Source organism: Sinohyriopsis cumingii, chromosome 18 (assembly GCF_028554795.1).
Source record: "Sinohyriopsis cumingii isolate HCF-2022 chromosome 18, ASM2855479v2, whole genome shotgun sequence".
NCBI classification, from domain to species: Eukaryota; Metazoa; Mollusca; class Bivalvia; order Unionida; family Unionidae; genus Sinohyriopsis; species Sinohyriopsis cumingii.
This window is the reverse complement of record NC_142978.1, coordinates 101,375,211-101,392,041: the sequence shown is the minus strand read 5'-3', so window position 1 is coordinate 101,392,041 and position 16,831 is coordinate 101,375,211. Positions and strand designations below refer to the sequence as shown.

Genomic DNA, 16,831 nt, shown 5'->3' with positions numbered 1-16,831 from the left:
ATTCCCTGGATTTGTTACAATATTGTATGCAACTGAGTCAAGACTTTGGTGCCTTCTCTCTCTCTCTCTCTCTCTCTCTCGCTAATCATGGGAGAATTCCCTGTCTCTACTCCCGTTTCGGGTCTCTCAAATTTTCAGATCCCCTGTCCATGGACGATTTATTTAAGGAGAAAAGTACTTTTACTGATTTCTGAGCCAGCTTCCACTTTCAGCCGGGAAAAAAGTTGATTAATATCGCGTGGGAGGTTATCTTAAAACACTGAATTTCGTCTGGAAACATACCCCGTTGTTTACTTAGCCAATCATGATTACTTTCTCTAAACGCTAAAAAATTGTTATCACTCCAATCGAGAACAATCCTCTCTCGACCGCCTTTATTAATAACTATTCTGGAAAATACCATTTTGTGACAACTGTTAAAATGGACTGAGATTTTCTTAAAGGTTTTGCTCTGTCTCAGCCCTTTCATTCCCGATACTTCACCTTACATTTACATATCTGTCGGACCGTTATCGAACGGATTCTAATTAAAATTCAATTCATGCCCAAAACGGAGCAATCACCCCTCACAGTCAGCAGTTTATTGCGATTTTCGCTCATACGTCAAACTTAATGGTCACGTGTCACGCTGACCCCGACGGAATGCACTGTCAAATTATGTCTTAAAATTCTGCGTCATTACAATTTAAGTAAAGTATAATTTTCAACTGAATTAAATGAATCGTGATATGATTTCCGTAAGAACACGATTATAACAATGAAGACTTGACGCGAGCTGTTAGCTGATTTGAATATCATGTGCTGTTTTATGTGCCGTTGATAACTGATGTTATATGGGGCCCTATCATGGAACAAGCATTTAACTTTCCGAGACAGATCTGGAATTTCTCTAAAACAAAATATGTCCGGCCTTCAAATGGCTTTTAAAAATAGCCTTCCTCTGATTTATAGAATCAAAACCTATTATATCAATTATATTAGTTGGAAAAAAACCCAGAAAAACAAGAGTCCCTCACTTTACTGTTAGAAAAGAATCTCTAGGAATTCAAGACCATTTCTTTTTAACTTTTAAGAGCTGAAACCATTGTTCAGCAGTACGATTGTCAAATTAGCCACGCTGGCAGCCATATCGGATAAAGAACTACACTATTTTCATTTAGTACAAAGCTGACACCATTAGAAGACCTTTGGTGCAAAACTCATGCTGCTATGACTCAGAAGAATTTGTGGAAAGATTATCAGTATGTGCAGTGTGGTGGCCTTATATGAGATTAGTTCTGGCTTATATGACATTGGGGTCCCGAGTGGCCAAGTGTTCTAAAGCGCTCTCTCTTACGAATCACTGCCATCTCACCTCTGTGTGAGTTCGAGTCTAGGATTCGGCCAATGTGGGTATGTGAGAAAGCTTGCCAGTAGCTTCTCGTGGGTCGGTGGTTCTTCGCGGGTTTTTTCTGGGTTCTTCCTCCACCATTAATACTGGCCGCCATGCATAGCCTATCGTGTGCTGAAAACTGGCGCTAAACCCCACAACAACAACAACATTATATGAGATTAGTTCTGGATTATATGAGATTAGTTCTGGCTTACATGAGATTAGTTCTGCACCATTTTCATCAAGGACTAACTAGAAATCATAATTAGTCTGGTGACAACTCCATATTGATATGACCTGTACATGATGAAACATGTTTAAAAGTTATCAAAATATTACAACTTGTATTATTTTCTCTTCACCACAGCTGTTGTATAACATAAAATAGCAACCACGAAAACGGTTTACAAAAGACAATCGGTAATATCTTCTATGGCAGAAGCCCTATTTTCATGCATTTATATAATAAAATATTGGATATAATTATTACTTTTATTACTAATGGATCTGGCTATGTCCACTGAGTCAAAGTGTGCTTGAAATTAGGCCACACACATCCATTTTTTTCAGTTGTTTTTCAAGGTTCCTGTTTGAATTTTCGGCAGGAACTGTGTAGAATGCAATGTGTGTGTGTGTGTGTGTGTGTGTGTGTGTGTGTGTGTGTTTTAATGTAGCTTTAACAGTTTTAGTCATATCGCTACGATGTCTGCTGTGTGGCAGTTTATAGAGATGTCTAACACTGGGGCATCATGCCACAGACACGTAGCATATGTCCCACCCAGTCACATTATCCTGATACCTTGCCGACCAGTCATAACACTAACCTCTTAAAGCTGAGCGCCAGGCGAAGCAGCTACTAGTAGGGGTGAAACGATTCATCGATACATCGATGCATCGATACTTTTGCCATTTCGATACACATATCGATACACAAGGTGAAGAATCGATACAAAACGATATCTACCTTATAATAGCTACATAAATCTTCAGCAGTTATGATAATTAAATTAGGAGCTCATTAGATCAAACTGTCGCGGTAGTTGTTTTGTATACACAGGAAGTATAGCGTGTGAGATTCAGTTAGTCATCTCCGTTCCCGCACCCGGACCTGTTCTATAGATAAGAGTTTCCTTGTACTAGGAAATTACATTATTTTTTGTTTTTTAAATAATACCATAATTTAAAAATATAATCAAAGACATAAATTAATAATAGTTTCTGAAGGAAAAAATTTTTTCTTAAAATTGTTATAATAATGTAAGTGTCAATTCTTTTCTCTTTGCGTGGGACTAAACTATCGGTATGGGTATGGAACCGATGATAGAACTTATGATTATTCTTAATCACTAAGACGTTTGGGATGCTTTCATGCAATGAACTACAAACAGCGGGGTGACCAAGGTGATTCCAACATCCGGTCAAATGGAGCAGACGCAAAAGGCCGAAAAAATTGAACTCGAGTTACCTGCCATTAGAAGATCATCGGCCTGGAACTATTTTGGATATCCTGTGGAGTATGAGAATGGAGTAAGAAAAGTAGACAAGTCCAGATGTGTTTGCAAACTGTGTTTTACAGCTCTTAGGAATACTGGAAACACCACAAATATGTCTACACATTTAAAACGGCACCACCCAACCATTGCCATTGGAATTCCTTTTAAAGATGACAAGATTTCAGCTCCCAAGGTCAGTGTTTCTCCTACTTCTAAGCCATCACATCCAACAACCACTGGTCAGCTCAGATTGACTGAAGTTTTTCAATCTCCATTAATTCCATCAACGCAAAGATCACAGACAATCACTAAGCATATAGCGATGTTTATTGCACATGATATGCGCCCTTTCTCAGTGGTTGATTCGCTAGGTTTCAGAAATCTGATTCGTACCCTGGAACCTCGCTACATCATCCCATCAAGAACACACTTTGCTGAGAAAGTTATCCCAGACCTATACCTTCACACCAGACAAGAAGTGCAAAGCACCATATCAGAGGCAGAATCAGTGGCCATTACTACAGATGGTTGGACTTCAGGGGCTACAGAGAGTTACATAACAATCACAGCTCATATGATTGATAAGGAATGGTGCATGAAAAGCTTTGTTCTTTAGACGAGACCTTTACACGAGTCTCACACTGGTAAAAATATAGGAGCAGTACTAGTTGATGCCAGTAAGGAATGGCAACTGGAAAGGCCCCACAAGTTACTCCCCATAGTAACAGATAATGCTGCTAACATGGATGTTGCTATTCAAGAGGCAAAGTTCACACCACATATCAAGTGCTTTGCACATACACTAAATCTAGCAACCAAGAGAGGGCTGCAAGTTCATCAGATGTCACGCCTTCTTGGGAAGATCCGGCACATTGTCTCGTTTTTCCATCACAGTACAACTGCTACTACCCTGCTGAAATCCAAACAAGAGCTGTTGCAGCTTCCTAAACACAAACTTATCCAAGATGTCCAGACACGTTGGAATAGTTCTTATGATATGATTGAACGATTTTTAGAGCAGCAGCCTGCCATTGTAGCTACTTCATTAAGTAAGGAAATCAGACAGAGGGAGACGGACTTAAACACTTTATCAGAGGACGATGTATCAGATGCAGAGGATATTCTCAAACTGCTCAAACCAATGAAGACCATTACAACGATATTGTGCGATGAAGCAGCACCTACCATATCAATGATTTTTCCTCTTAAACATCGTATTATTAGTGCAATGGAAGTGCAAGAAAGTGACTCTGCACTTGTGAAGGCAGTCAAGGTGGCAATCTCCCAAGACCTAGACAAAAGATACAATGACAAGGACACGCAGCAGTTTCTGTTGCAGAGTTGTGCCCTAGATCCAAGATTTAGGGCTCTAACTGATGTAGACGATGCTACAAGGATCCAAATATATGCTTCCATTGTCATGCAAACAGTGAAGGTCAATGAGGTAAGTCAAAAATTTACATATGAGTATCGTTGTGTTATCTACGTGCAACGGTTGAAGTATAACATAATATTATTGTCCCCTTTCAAGATTTTAAGGATATATGAAATTTCTTTTGGTAGTTAAAATTGGACACTTGTCCCCAAAGGTTACCCTAGATGCACCACTGATCTTGGTATGCCCCAGAGTCACCTTCAAAGTTCTTATGTCATCCGATTTTCTCCATCTCCTCTGAAACACTGACACACACACACACACATAGAGCAAACACACAAACTATTACATAACTTCATTGTTTGAAGTTCATAACTTCATATACACAAATATTTCTTAATATTCAATATTGATCTTATATTGATAAAATCATGTTGTTTTATTTATATTAAATGCCAGTGAATTAATGCTAAAATGTTAATTAACATAAAATTGCGAGATTCGTATTAACTTAAGGAGTACATATTATATAATTTCGATTTTTATTACAGTGTGAAACAGTAGTGAAGACAGAGAAGACTGATGAACTCACTCATGTACTACCATCTAGTCTTCCCCCACTACCACAGCTTCCTGCAGTACAAGTTACAGAATGAGATAACAGACCAGCAGCAACAGCGAAGGTTGAAGTTGATGAGCCTCCAGTGAAAAAGGGTGCACTTGAAGATCTTTTTGGAGATGTGTACGTGGTCAAGGTGGAGCCATCAAAGTCCCTCTTTCAGAGGGCTGACACAGAGATAACACGTTATAGGAATGAGACATCTAGTATACATATTGGTGACAACCCACTGATGTGGTGGAAATTCAACGAAACATCATTCCCTTTGCTGGCCAAACTAGCCAAGATGTTGTTGACTATTCCAGCAACATCAGTGCCATCTGAAAGAGTCTTTTCAGCTGCTGGAGATGTTGTATCAGCACAAAGAGCCTCTCTGACTGGGGAGAATGTGGATATTTTGATTTTTTTGAAGAAGAATATGAAATTTTGAAAGTTGTGACGAGTAGTCTGACAGTCTTGTGCTTATGTTATGCAGAATGATCTAATTCAGTTCATTTATGCCTTTTACAGAGTCATCACAATTGCCAGATAGTTTTAGAACAATGAGTTTGTGACTTAAGAAGACTCATTCATTTTCTGGAAAACGCATTTATGTTGATGAGGATATCATTTTCAATCATCATGAACTTTTCTTTAATTCAGTTATTGAATTCAAATACACATGACAATTTATGTGAAATTACATTTAACACTGTTTGCAGTTAGGTGCTTGTGCGTTATAGACTGATATAGCATATATCAGGTTCAACATTATTTGCAGTTAGGTGCTGTGTATTATAGATTCATATAACAGATCTCGGGCTCAACGTTGTTTGCAGTTGGGTGCTTGTGTGATAAAGATGGATGTAGCAGATCTCAGGTTCAATACTGCAGTTAGGTGCTTGCAAGTTTTAAATTGATATAGCAGATCTCAGGTTTGACACTGCAGTTGGGTGCTTGTATGTGTTATAGATAGATATAACAGATCTCAGTTTTTACACTGCAGTTGGGTGTTTGTGTGATATAGATTGATATAACAGATCTCAGGTTTAACACTGCATAATTATTATTTCTGAATCCCAATAATTTTAAATTTATTTTGTATTTTTGTATTACATGTACTTTTTAGTGTGTTATTGTGTTGCAGTATGTTATTGCATGATGAATCAGACACAAAACTTGTAATAGTCCTGTGCATCTGTTAGGCAGAATTATCTAATTCAGTTCATTTATGCCATTTACAGTCATCACAATTGTCAGCTAGTTTTAGAACACTGAGTTTGTGACTTAAGAAGATTTATTCATTTGCTGGAAGATGCATTTAAGTTGATGAGGATATCATCTTCAGTTATTAGGAACTTTCTTTAATTCATCTATAGACTTCAATTACACACATGGCAATTTATGTGAAATTAATTAGTGTTTGCTGCAGTGAAGTTTATCATTTGTATTTTCTAAGATGATCTTTCTTGAACTGAAGAAAGGGGGGAAGTATACAGCTTAGAAAAGGTTGCATAATTATAATTTCCAAATCCTAAGCATTTTAAATTTTTGTTGTATTTTTGTGTTACGTGTACTTTTTAATATATTATTTTGTTCCAGTATGTTGTTGCATGATGAATCAGACACAAAACTTGTAACATTTCATTTTTATTGAATGAAGGATAAAGAAACACATCAAAGATTTTGTTATATTTTATTTGGTTACACAGAACAACAATGTTAGTAGTCGTGACATTGTATCTTGATTCAATTTTTTCTCTGTTATCATTATACATAACAGGTTAACAAGGTGACTCACTGCTGATACATTGCATATTTGACACTGTTTGAACTTGAAAATACCATTCAACATATACATTCACATGATTAATCAAATGTACTGTGATAATCCCATTTTCAGTTTGATACATGTATCGATATGTATCGTATCGTAGGCTGTGTATCGTGTATCGTATCGATACGTGGCACAGGCGTATCGTTTCACCCCTAGCTACTAGTACCATTTTTATAAGTCTTTAGTATGTCTCGGCCGGGGTTCAAACCCGCAACCTCCAGCATCCGAGGCGGACGCTCTAACAACTTAGGCCACTGCAGCCGTAGACTAAAATTCCCTTTCTTGTATTTATGATCATCACGCAACAAATAATTCTTTTTCTATCTCTCCGCCTTCCTCTTGAAGGGAAAAACTGACGCAAAAATCAACGTATTACTTTAATTATTACTGTACTGTACGGAAGCAAAAAATTAGACGGGCGAGGGTGGGTGAGTGAGATGTCACGAAATCAATGCAAGATAAAGTGAACTTATGGCAGACTATACGATGACAATTTAGCCTGAAGACTCCAAGCATGGACCATGAAAGAACCGAGATTCTCAACAATATCGTGCATTGTCGAAAAGCTGACTAGAGAACAGATAGCTCCCTATTTTCACAATGACGGATACGTATTCCTTCTAATAATTAGAAGAAAAAAGTTGCTAACAGCTGTTTTGATAGTTGATAGCACACATGACTTATCCACTTATATTGTGCTGACTTGCTTATATTCAACATATGACGTGAGATTCGTCTTGATGGTATGTGCCAAGTGAAACCCTAGATGACTTTTTTACTTCAAATGAACGATGTCGTTTTTTTTTTCATGACGTCCTATTCGCGCTTTTTAAAAACTAAATATAGTTTTACAGAGTTTTATTCTAGTTTGTTGACATGTGTGTGCTTGATATATATGCTGCAATGATTGCCATCCATTAGAACTATGAGATTTAATTTGATGTGAAACTAATAGTGTATTTTATTCCAACAATTTGTAATTACAAATACAACTTTGTTTTTACACCAAGAACACAACAGCTGCAACTTCTACTACCACTATTATTATATGGCACGTTCTCTGCAAACGAACAACATTATACAACTACTGATATAATTTTGGTTTATATTAATACTTTATCTAATATAAAGGAACATCTGAAAATAAATTGCAAAGAAATTGAGTGATCATTTTTATTAGGTTAGAAATATTAAATTTATGTGTCACAAATTCACCAGAAAACTCGTTTCTCATGGAAAAAATCACAATTTTAAAGATGAGCGCGCCAAAACGTTTTTATTGCATCGGCAAACTTCAGATTATTGTTCAAACAGCCCTGAATTGTTCCATTTCACAGTGAGCCATCTATGAGTCTCTTCAGGTATGCAATAAAAAGCAGTTGGATATGTGGGGTCACCTTGCCTTGTTCACAATGGTGTTTGAAGCCACTCGCTGAGTTGTTTTGCTAGCTCCTACAGACAACATCGAGCGTTCGCCGATATTCTGCAATAGTCCTCTATCAACGCCAATTGACTTAGGTTTTGCTCCTATGATACACAGGTTAGGGAAGTTAGAAATTTTGTCAAATGGTCAAACGATTACTCTGGCCTGTCATTGTGTAAAACTGGTAACCACAATAATGTCAATAGAAACATTTGCAAATTTATTGTTCACATTACACAATTCTTTTCATAATGTAATTAAGAAACATATGTTCTTCATAAGTTTATTTGGGATTGGAAAATAGAATTAACAGAAAAGTAATTACTAAGATTGACACAAAGAGAGTATATAAATGGGGAATATTATGTTTAAAGATGCCCTTAATAATGGAGTAGAAAAATATTAACTTCTAAGCCCCCCCCCCACGTGTTAGCTGCCTGGGCTTTACATGGTAACAAACTGTTTTTGAGTTTGTAATAGACTTTCTTAAAGAAAATAGACCAAAAATATTTTTGACGGATGTTTTTCAGCATATAACAACTCCGTACAATAAGTCTATAGTGCAAAGTAAATAGGAGTTGCTACAAACACGAATATGGATAGATCCCAACATCAAAAATGGAAATTCTAGTGCAATGTATAAGCACTAGGTTTAAAAAAAAAAAAGGAATTTTATACATGAACGACTTTTAAGTAAAAATGATTCATGGACTGAATTGGTAAACGTTGTCAATAAAATCAGACTTCATATAAGCTTTTTAGAGTTCTGGGGGGCTACAAAATGCTATTAAAAACAGATAAATCTGATATCAACAATTGTTAAACACACACTTTACCAGTCATCTATTATTCTTAGTAAAAGATGTGCAAATGAATGTAAAATAATGCATAGATGCTAATTTAGAACAATTATGAACAATCTAATAATGAAATAGAAATTTGGAATTTAGTGCTTTGGAGAAAGAATAAAGTACTTTTCCTTGCCAAAAACAATGACTAAGTCTCTCATTCTTAGCAGATTCAAACAAAATTAGCGTACAATTATACCAACAAAATAGTTTATCCTGTAAAATTTCAAATCAATCCTATTCTTTGTGCAATAATTTTACCGAAAGTTTTTTTCATTTATTTTGGAACCGTCCAAATGCAAAATTAATCCTGATATTTTTTACTGACTGGTTAAAGGTTGGTTGTAGGTTTTAAAGCCATTTTCCAGTAGCTGATATGTAAACATGCTAAAATACATTTTTCAAATATATTATTTTGCAAGTATTTTATCAAAAAGTGGTAATTCATAATTTGATGTTATTAGTGTTTATTGATAGACAGGTACATACAGCCTTCTAAGCGTTTCGAGGTTTTATGATAACAGATGAAAAAAATTTTATTTTATATTTTCCTTTATTTTACTAGATCTCAATAATATAGACATACTACTACTACTATTCTCTCTCTCTCTCTCTCTCTCTCTCTCTCTCTCTCTCTCTCTCTCTCTTATGGAAGTTAAATAAATGCATACTTAATTGTTAATTTCAAAGTTTTCAAAATGTTTGATTATGACATTGATTTTGAAACACTGAACACAAGGCACCCAAACCTTAGCAATCTACTATGTCTGTAGCCATAAAAAATGGAGTTCATGGCAATGCCTGTTGTACTTAATCCACAACTTCTTGAATGAGTTTATTCATTTTCCCTGTCACCAGCTGCAACCCTCAGAGTAACAATACTTCCATGGCTGCAACCCTCAGAGTAACGATACTTCCACAGCTGAGCCTGATTAACAATCAATCCTTATTTTATCACCAAATTCAACATGCTGACATGTTACAAAGCCAGACAGCATAAACAGTATTAGATAAAGGATCATGGGAAGCATAAAACTTATGGTAAATGGTAAGAACAAAGAACAAGCAAAGATTTCAGTTGCTATAGTATATTCAGTGTAGAAAAGTTCCGCTTGAAGCAAACACAATACAAAATTGTAAGCTGGGTACAAATTTTAAGTTTTGAAGCCTTTAATAAAGTGAAAAACAAAAGTAACATTTGCTTGTCTACATAACCATTCAAAAGGTTGTGCTGACAATAAAAAACAAGTATGCCCCAGGGTTCTAAATCACAATGTATATGCCCTAGGGTTCTAAAGCATAACACGTGTAAAAACAAAAGACATGTACGATACTTGTTAGACAGAAAGAATTATAGAGTTCTGTTTTAATGTTTTCTGTTTATGGTAATGTGTTGGATCATGAATCAGCATCCACAAAACACACCTCAACTCCTTAACTGTCTTGATGCCATAGTGCCCCATCATGTGCAAATTGGTGAAATGTTATCAAAGAAGTTGTCAATGGCAACAGTGACCAGGTCCTGCATGACAGATGGTGTCTTATGGCTAAAAACAGAGAACAATATGCCCATGCTGATGGGTATAAAGGCAAATTATGGGTAACCTGTATTAACTATTTCAAAACTTAATAATTACTGGATATGGTGACAGGCTTACTTTTTCTATGCTGAACTGTCCTATGTTTATGTCCTCAGTGTTGCATCTTGAGCAATCAAAGGCACATTTTCCACAATCCAAAATGCAAGTGTTCCCCTAAATTAAACAAATCCCCATATCTTGTTAATTAATAGGGGAACGGAGATATATTAAATGTCACCTGGACAGGTCAACAAAGTGCAACACTGATTTTTTTAATTACAATTTGTAATTCCAGAAATACGGTGCATTCATACAAAGAATTTTCATCAAAATTACTGATTATACAAAAATAAAGTGCAGTTCTTTGAAATGGTACAGTACATTGGGACCGAAGACCTTCTAAATACAACCTCAAGCCTCTTAATATTTCTTCATGTTCTATTTTATGTTTTGCTGCCATTATCTGCTTATTTTTCCAAAACTAATCTATAAAGCAAAGGTATAATAAAGATATTATACATATTCATATATAAAACAAACAACATAGATCCCGATCTGCCATTGATTAATGCACCCACAGATCAGAGTCTATGCTCTTTGTTCTAATTATCACTCCTTAAAAACTGCATAGACCTAGATATGCTGGCAGACTAGGGTCTATACAGTATGCAGCTGGATTCATCTTATAAACTAGTATATATGGTAGGTGTTTGTAGTCAAATTTTCTGTACCCTATGAACAGGGACATATCTTTTATCATTTTCTCTCTCTCTCTCTCTCTCTCTCTCTCTCTCTCTCTCTCTCTCTCTCTCTCTTGTGATGACTGCCTTCATGATATGGTTAATCTTTATTTTAATGTTTAGAAGGATGATTGGGGATATTTTTTCCTGCACACTGGAACAGAGGCATGTACTTATATCAGTAACAACTATACCTTGGTAGTATTATGAAACCTTAATATAAAGGTCCCTTTGGACCACAATACATTGTTATTTATGCATAGTGCTCTGTTTCAATTTTGAGACTGGAACTCCAAGTGTTTCCAGAAAATGAGGGTCCAGTTTGCATTTAACAAATCAGATTAAGACCTGATCACTGAATGATGGATATAAATAAAATGTTGTGTTCTGTTGATCATGGAGTCCATTTCAAATAGCAATGCTCAAAATTCTGAAAGTGATGTGCCACTCGGAACATAATGTTACTAACAACAAATCTCGGTAACACAATTGTGTAATGCTTTACTGACAGGCTACTGAAAATAAGCATACCAGAAAATCCAAAGGTCACCAGAATAATAGTCTATCAGATCTCCATGTAACAATAGAACCAATTTTAACAACTGGCAGCCTCTGACCTAAACCTGGAAGTCCATGAAGCATGAACTCCCAAAACAAATATTCCTATTTATGGATGGGTATTCTTTACTAAGATCAAAGATGTAAGTGTGTGTGTGTGTAATTAGGATTCTTAACATAGCTTTTTAAAAAATTCAGTCATACTGCTATGATGTCTGCAGTGTAGCAGTTTATAGTGATGTCTAGCACTGGAGCATCATGCTGCAGACATGGGACATCATGTCCCACCCATTCACGTTATCCTGACACCAGGCTGACCAGTCCTAACATAAATCTCTTAATGCTGAACACCTAGTGAGGCAGCTGGTAGTCCTATATTTTTTATAAGTTTTGGTACAATTTGGTCGGGGTTTGAACCAGTGATCACCCACATCTGAGAGGGATGCTCTCACCACTTAGGTCAAAAGGAGCATTATACATGAAAGTAAACTTCAATATAATGAAATGATTTAGTGCCCTTAACATGTATGTGTAAGTGAAGGCAGATTTTACAGTATTTTTATAAACTGCACTGAAGATTATGATCAAAATACCATATCTCCATACAAATATATTATCCATTTCCATTGCAACTGAATAACTTTGATAATATTAACCCTGTGCCATGAATTTGGAATTCAAAAGAGTTCTTAGAATTTAGCTCTTGCTGATCATGACGAGCGTCATCCAAATGCTAGCTGGAAGACTGGAAATATCCATTTTCAAGAAAGGGCAAATACCACAGAAATGATAAAATTTGCAAAATGGTTGCTTTGAGACAAATCTGAAGCCATGCATAGGAGTACAGCTATACACAGATTATATCATAGGACACTGGTACAGCTATACATTGGTTGTGTCACTGGACAATTTAGTACAGCTATACATAGGTTATATCACAGGACACTGTAGTACATTTATACATAAGTTATATCACAGGTCACTGTAGTACAGCTTATACATAGGTTATTTCACAGGACATTGGAAATATCAGAGGACACTGGAGTATGGACATACATAGATGTTTTATTTACTCAGATGAACCGTAGATAGGGTACAACACTCCATTGTCCCGTGATATAATATATGTACACGTGTACTCCAATATCCTCTGATACAACCTATGCAAAGCTGTACAAATTGATTCAGAAGGAAATCTGCCTAAACACCGTTTAATGTAAAAGTAGCATCTTCCAAATTTGCTAACAAGGTTTTGTTTCCGCATGAAACTATTTGCTGAATTAAATTGTCACGTTTCGAACATTCATATGATATAATTTTTCTTGAAATGAATGAAAATTGTGAGAAAGACAAAAGGATATTGTAAATATTGTCGTCCTAGAATCTAAAATGGGGTGGGCTGGGTCAGCGAAAGCAAGTATGAAAAAAAAAAGCCCGACTCTGACTACCAGTAAACATAATATCAATATGTCACGCTGAAATAAATGCACTATATACAATAAATACACCAAGCTAAATACATTAAAAACGGCAAGTAAAACAAACAAATTACAAACATTTAAAAAATTTTACCTTCGCTAGGGCAAATATAGTCTTTCTAATGCACAGTAGGAAGCTTGATTACTACCGGTGTCACTCCAATTTCATAACCATTCAAGATGTAGGCTTGGTCACGTAAACACAAGTTGACCTATTTAATCATTGTATGCTATTCACATATACCTGGAAATACAAACAGAACTCCACATAACATGACCTGAATTATTTGACCTACAGATTCAGCAAAGAAATATGCCAAACATACCAGATACGACTGCTAAAAAGTACCGTAATGCTGATATGAGAAAAAAAAAAGAAACAAAAAAGAAAAACACATCCAAACTATTTTCATGTACGTACACGAAAGCTATCACGAATGTACACAATACTCCTCACGTATATACCTGATATTTATGTACATACTTGTTAATTATCACGTACATACGTGCAGGGTCGTCCGCAATATTACTTTCTGCGAGAGTCTGGGGGTGGGGAGGGGTCAAATACGTAGTGGACAGCTATTAAGTTTTACGGATGCCATAACAAGATCAGAGGTGAACTCCTGGCGGTGCGTGTGTGAAGGGGCAAGTCCCGACTCCTTACCCAATTGTGTGGGCGCCCATGCGTGCGTGTGATTATCAGTCTGTTCCCTTTCTGTACCTAGTTAATAATAATAATAATAATAATAATAATAATAATAATTATTATTATTATTATTTTTATTATTATTATTATTAATGGTATGTGATATTTGACGTGGCGCACAGAAGACTAAGCGTGAGCAAAATGTTTAAACACATGCTTACACTTGCACATACTCTATATAAAGGTATATTGCTTGAAGCAGACATCTATAAAAACTACTTTACTGACATTATACAGTCCTTTACAGCTATTGTTCCCAGTTACTCGCAGTGAGCGTTAGTGTATTTTGTTATTCATTTTAAAAGAACGACCAACAAAAAATATTTAGGGTTGGTGTTTGTTTTGAATTTGATGAAATGCTTTGTTGGGTTCGATCCCGTACATTTTTAAATAATATAATCTAAGAGATTTGCTGAAGTTAGGAATGTATTGTATTGGTTTGGTCTCACCCTTTTCGCGAGTATAATCCAGCAGGTGAGCTCCATTGTCTTTATTTCTTCTCTTTATGGCCTTATATATATGTTCAGTTTCTTCAACAGTGGCCTCTCTCTCCCAACCGATCCAGTGCCTAAGTGGTTAGAGCGTCCGCCTCCGTTGCGGGGGGTAGCGGGTTTGAACCTCGGTCGAGTCACACCAAATACCTATAAAACTGGTACTTGCAGCTGCCTCACTTAGCGCTCAGCATTAAGAGGTTAGTGTTAGGAATGGTCGGTCTGGTATCAGGACAATGTGACTGGGTGGATCATCATACTACATATCTGCGGCCATGATGCCGGAGTGCTTAACATCACTATAAACTGCCACACTGCAGACATCATAACAATATGACTGAAAAAATTGTAAATCTATGTTAATAATCCAGATCTCTCTCTCTCTCTCTCTCTCTCTCTCTCTCTCTCTCTCTCTCTCTCTTATTGGGGCTCACACTCATCCAGTTTTTTAACTTAGAGAAAAATCGTTTATTTTTGGAGGATACAATACATCGCATGGAAAATTAAGTTGTCTTACAGTATATTTGTGAAAAAGTAAGAATCAAATAAGATGTCAAAGGCTATACATTGGTTAACGAGATATTGTAATCTAATATACGATGTATTTTTGAATTATTAATTTTCCAAGTAGTGACTGCTTCACTTGCTTCAGGAATATATGTACTTATTTAAATTGTTTCAATTTCTCTATCGCCGGTTTCCAGATTTATGTGTGATTCTCATCAAACGGGCAGCCAAACTGGTTATCTTTTTCTCCCAAACAAAAATTAAAAACCTGCAACAACAAATAATTGTTTTACATAACTTTTCACCGTTTTAAATACTGAAATAAATACTTGCTCTGTGTTATTATTCAGAGCGTCACCTTCTATAATGCTTATATCATTACAATCAATGCTATCATTCGATTCAGTGTGTACAATGCTATAAGTAATGGGGGGGGGGTGCGATATACGGGCAATGGGAATTAGTATTACAAGACCATCTGGGCATGTATACGGACAAGATTTATACGGACAAAAGGTTGGGCCCGTATATGGACAATAGTAATGAACAGGTGGGGTGACGTCATGTTGCTGGACATTGGCAACAATGTTGCAAGTGGCTGACCTCAATTGGGCGGAACAGTGTGGCAAGGGGCTGACCCGAATACGCGTTAGTCTAGGGACATATATAATCTATGTTGGGGTTTGGGCCGAGACAAGGAAATCCCACTTTAGTGGTTAAATTACTTGTCTCCCCACGAGGCTTGTCTCGTGGGGAGACATAAATTGTAACCCCGCGAGGCTTGCCGAGTGTGGAGACATATAATTTAACCCCGCGACTGGGATTTCCTTGTCTCGGTCCAAACCCCAACGTAGATTATTTTTCTCACCCAACATTTTCCTTTAAAGTAAAAAGAACTCTCTTCACTAGTATAATATAGTTCACGTCCAAATGTCTACATGCAGTTCATTAATACAAATATGTTAATGAGGGATGTGGTGTGAAGTACACAGTTTATACGCGTGAGCAAAGAAAAATAACAACATAAAACGTAGCTTATTAATGAGGTATTATCACGTTCAATATATGGATGTTATATGAAATTAACAATAAATAATTAATATTTATTTCAAGAAAATGTTTCATTTTCTTCAGTTCCAATTTTGAAAAGTTATATCGTAAATAATTAAACGATACTGAGTACACATCTCTACTGTAGTTTGGAAGCTGTAACGAAGCGTAACATGTTGCATTAGATTATTAATGGGTAATTAGAGATCTGTGTGACTATCGTATATAACTCTCCTTTTCTCTGGTGGAGGTGAAACTGTTTTGTGACATACTTGTGTTGAAATTAATATTGATTGTAAAATTAACACCGTGTATGAAAAAGACTCTCCAAATACGGACCCTAGTGGATAAAAATTTGCTGAACTTTCAAGTTCACGGTTTCTATGAAAATTACTTTTTCTGTCTGGAAATATGGTAAGTGCTACCGTGAAATTTGCTTATGGATTAATGTGTGGACGGATAAATGATTCATTCTGGCTGGTAAGTGCTTTATTTGTCATTAAAGATCGTAGGTATATGTTTGATTCAACTGGGTCAAAATTTAAGATGCTTGACAAAATTAGAAGTAAGCATTTCTGGCTGTTACTAAGTTTTCTGTACTTGTTGAAAGAGTTGGGATTTTTGTGGCCGGTAGCGTGTGTAGCCTGAGTGTCCCTTGATTAATAGAATCTTTGTTGGGATTTAGGACCACGACAAGGAAATTCCAGTCAAAAGGTTATATTATGTGTCTCTCTACGAGGCTATGAAGTGTGTAGGCCGTGGCTATGTGCATGGA

General features: G+C 36.2%; 3 protein-coding genes across 3 annotated transcripts in view; 2 read left to right on the top strand and 1 right to left on the bottom strand.

Annotated features, from left to right (window-relative positions):
- LOC149777601 (WD repeat and SOCS box-containing protein 1-like) overlaps positions 1-13,824 on the bottom strand; it is a 58,923-nt gene extending 45,099 nt beyond the window's left edge. The window contains exon 1 of the mRNA XM_089942246.1: positions 13,397-13,824. The gene's annotated coding sequence lies outside the window, so the exon portion shown is untranslated. The remainder of the gene's footprint in view (positions 1-13,396) is intronic.
- LOC149777603 (E3 SUMO-protein ligase ZBED1-like) lies at positions 2,233-3,481 on the top strand. The gene has a single exon (XM_089942244.1). It carries the CDS (start codon positions 2,795-2,797, stop codon positions 3,479-3,481), a length of 687 nt encoding a protein of 228 aa, XP_089798370.1. The 5' UTR covers positions 2,233-2,794.
- LOC149777602 (E3 SUMO-protein ligase ZBED1-like) lies at positions 3,608-5,093 on the top strand. The gene is made up of 2 exons (XM_089942243.1): positions 3,608-4,309; positions 4,792-5,093. The coding sequence occupies exons 1-2, from the start codon at positions 3,608-3,610 to the stop codon at positions 4,894-4,896; spliced, it is 807 nt and encodes a 268-aa protein (XP_089798369.1). The 3' UTR covers positions 4,897-5,093.
- Positions 13,825-16,831: the final 3,007 nt, after the last annotated feature.

Coding starts and splice junctions, on each gene's coding strand:
- LOC149777603 (XM_089942244.1), top strand. CDS start 2,795: ATGGAGCAGACGCAAAAGGCCGAAAAAATTGAACTCGAGTTACCTGCC.
- LOC149777602 (XM_089942243.1), top strand. CDS start 3,608: ATGGATGTTGCTATTCAAGAGGCAAAGTTCACACCACATATCAAGTGC. Junction 4,310..4,791: donor AAACAGTGAAGGTCAATGAG/GTAAGTCAAAAA, acceptor TTTTTATTACAG/TGTGAAACAGTAGTGAAGAC.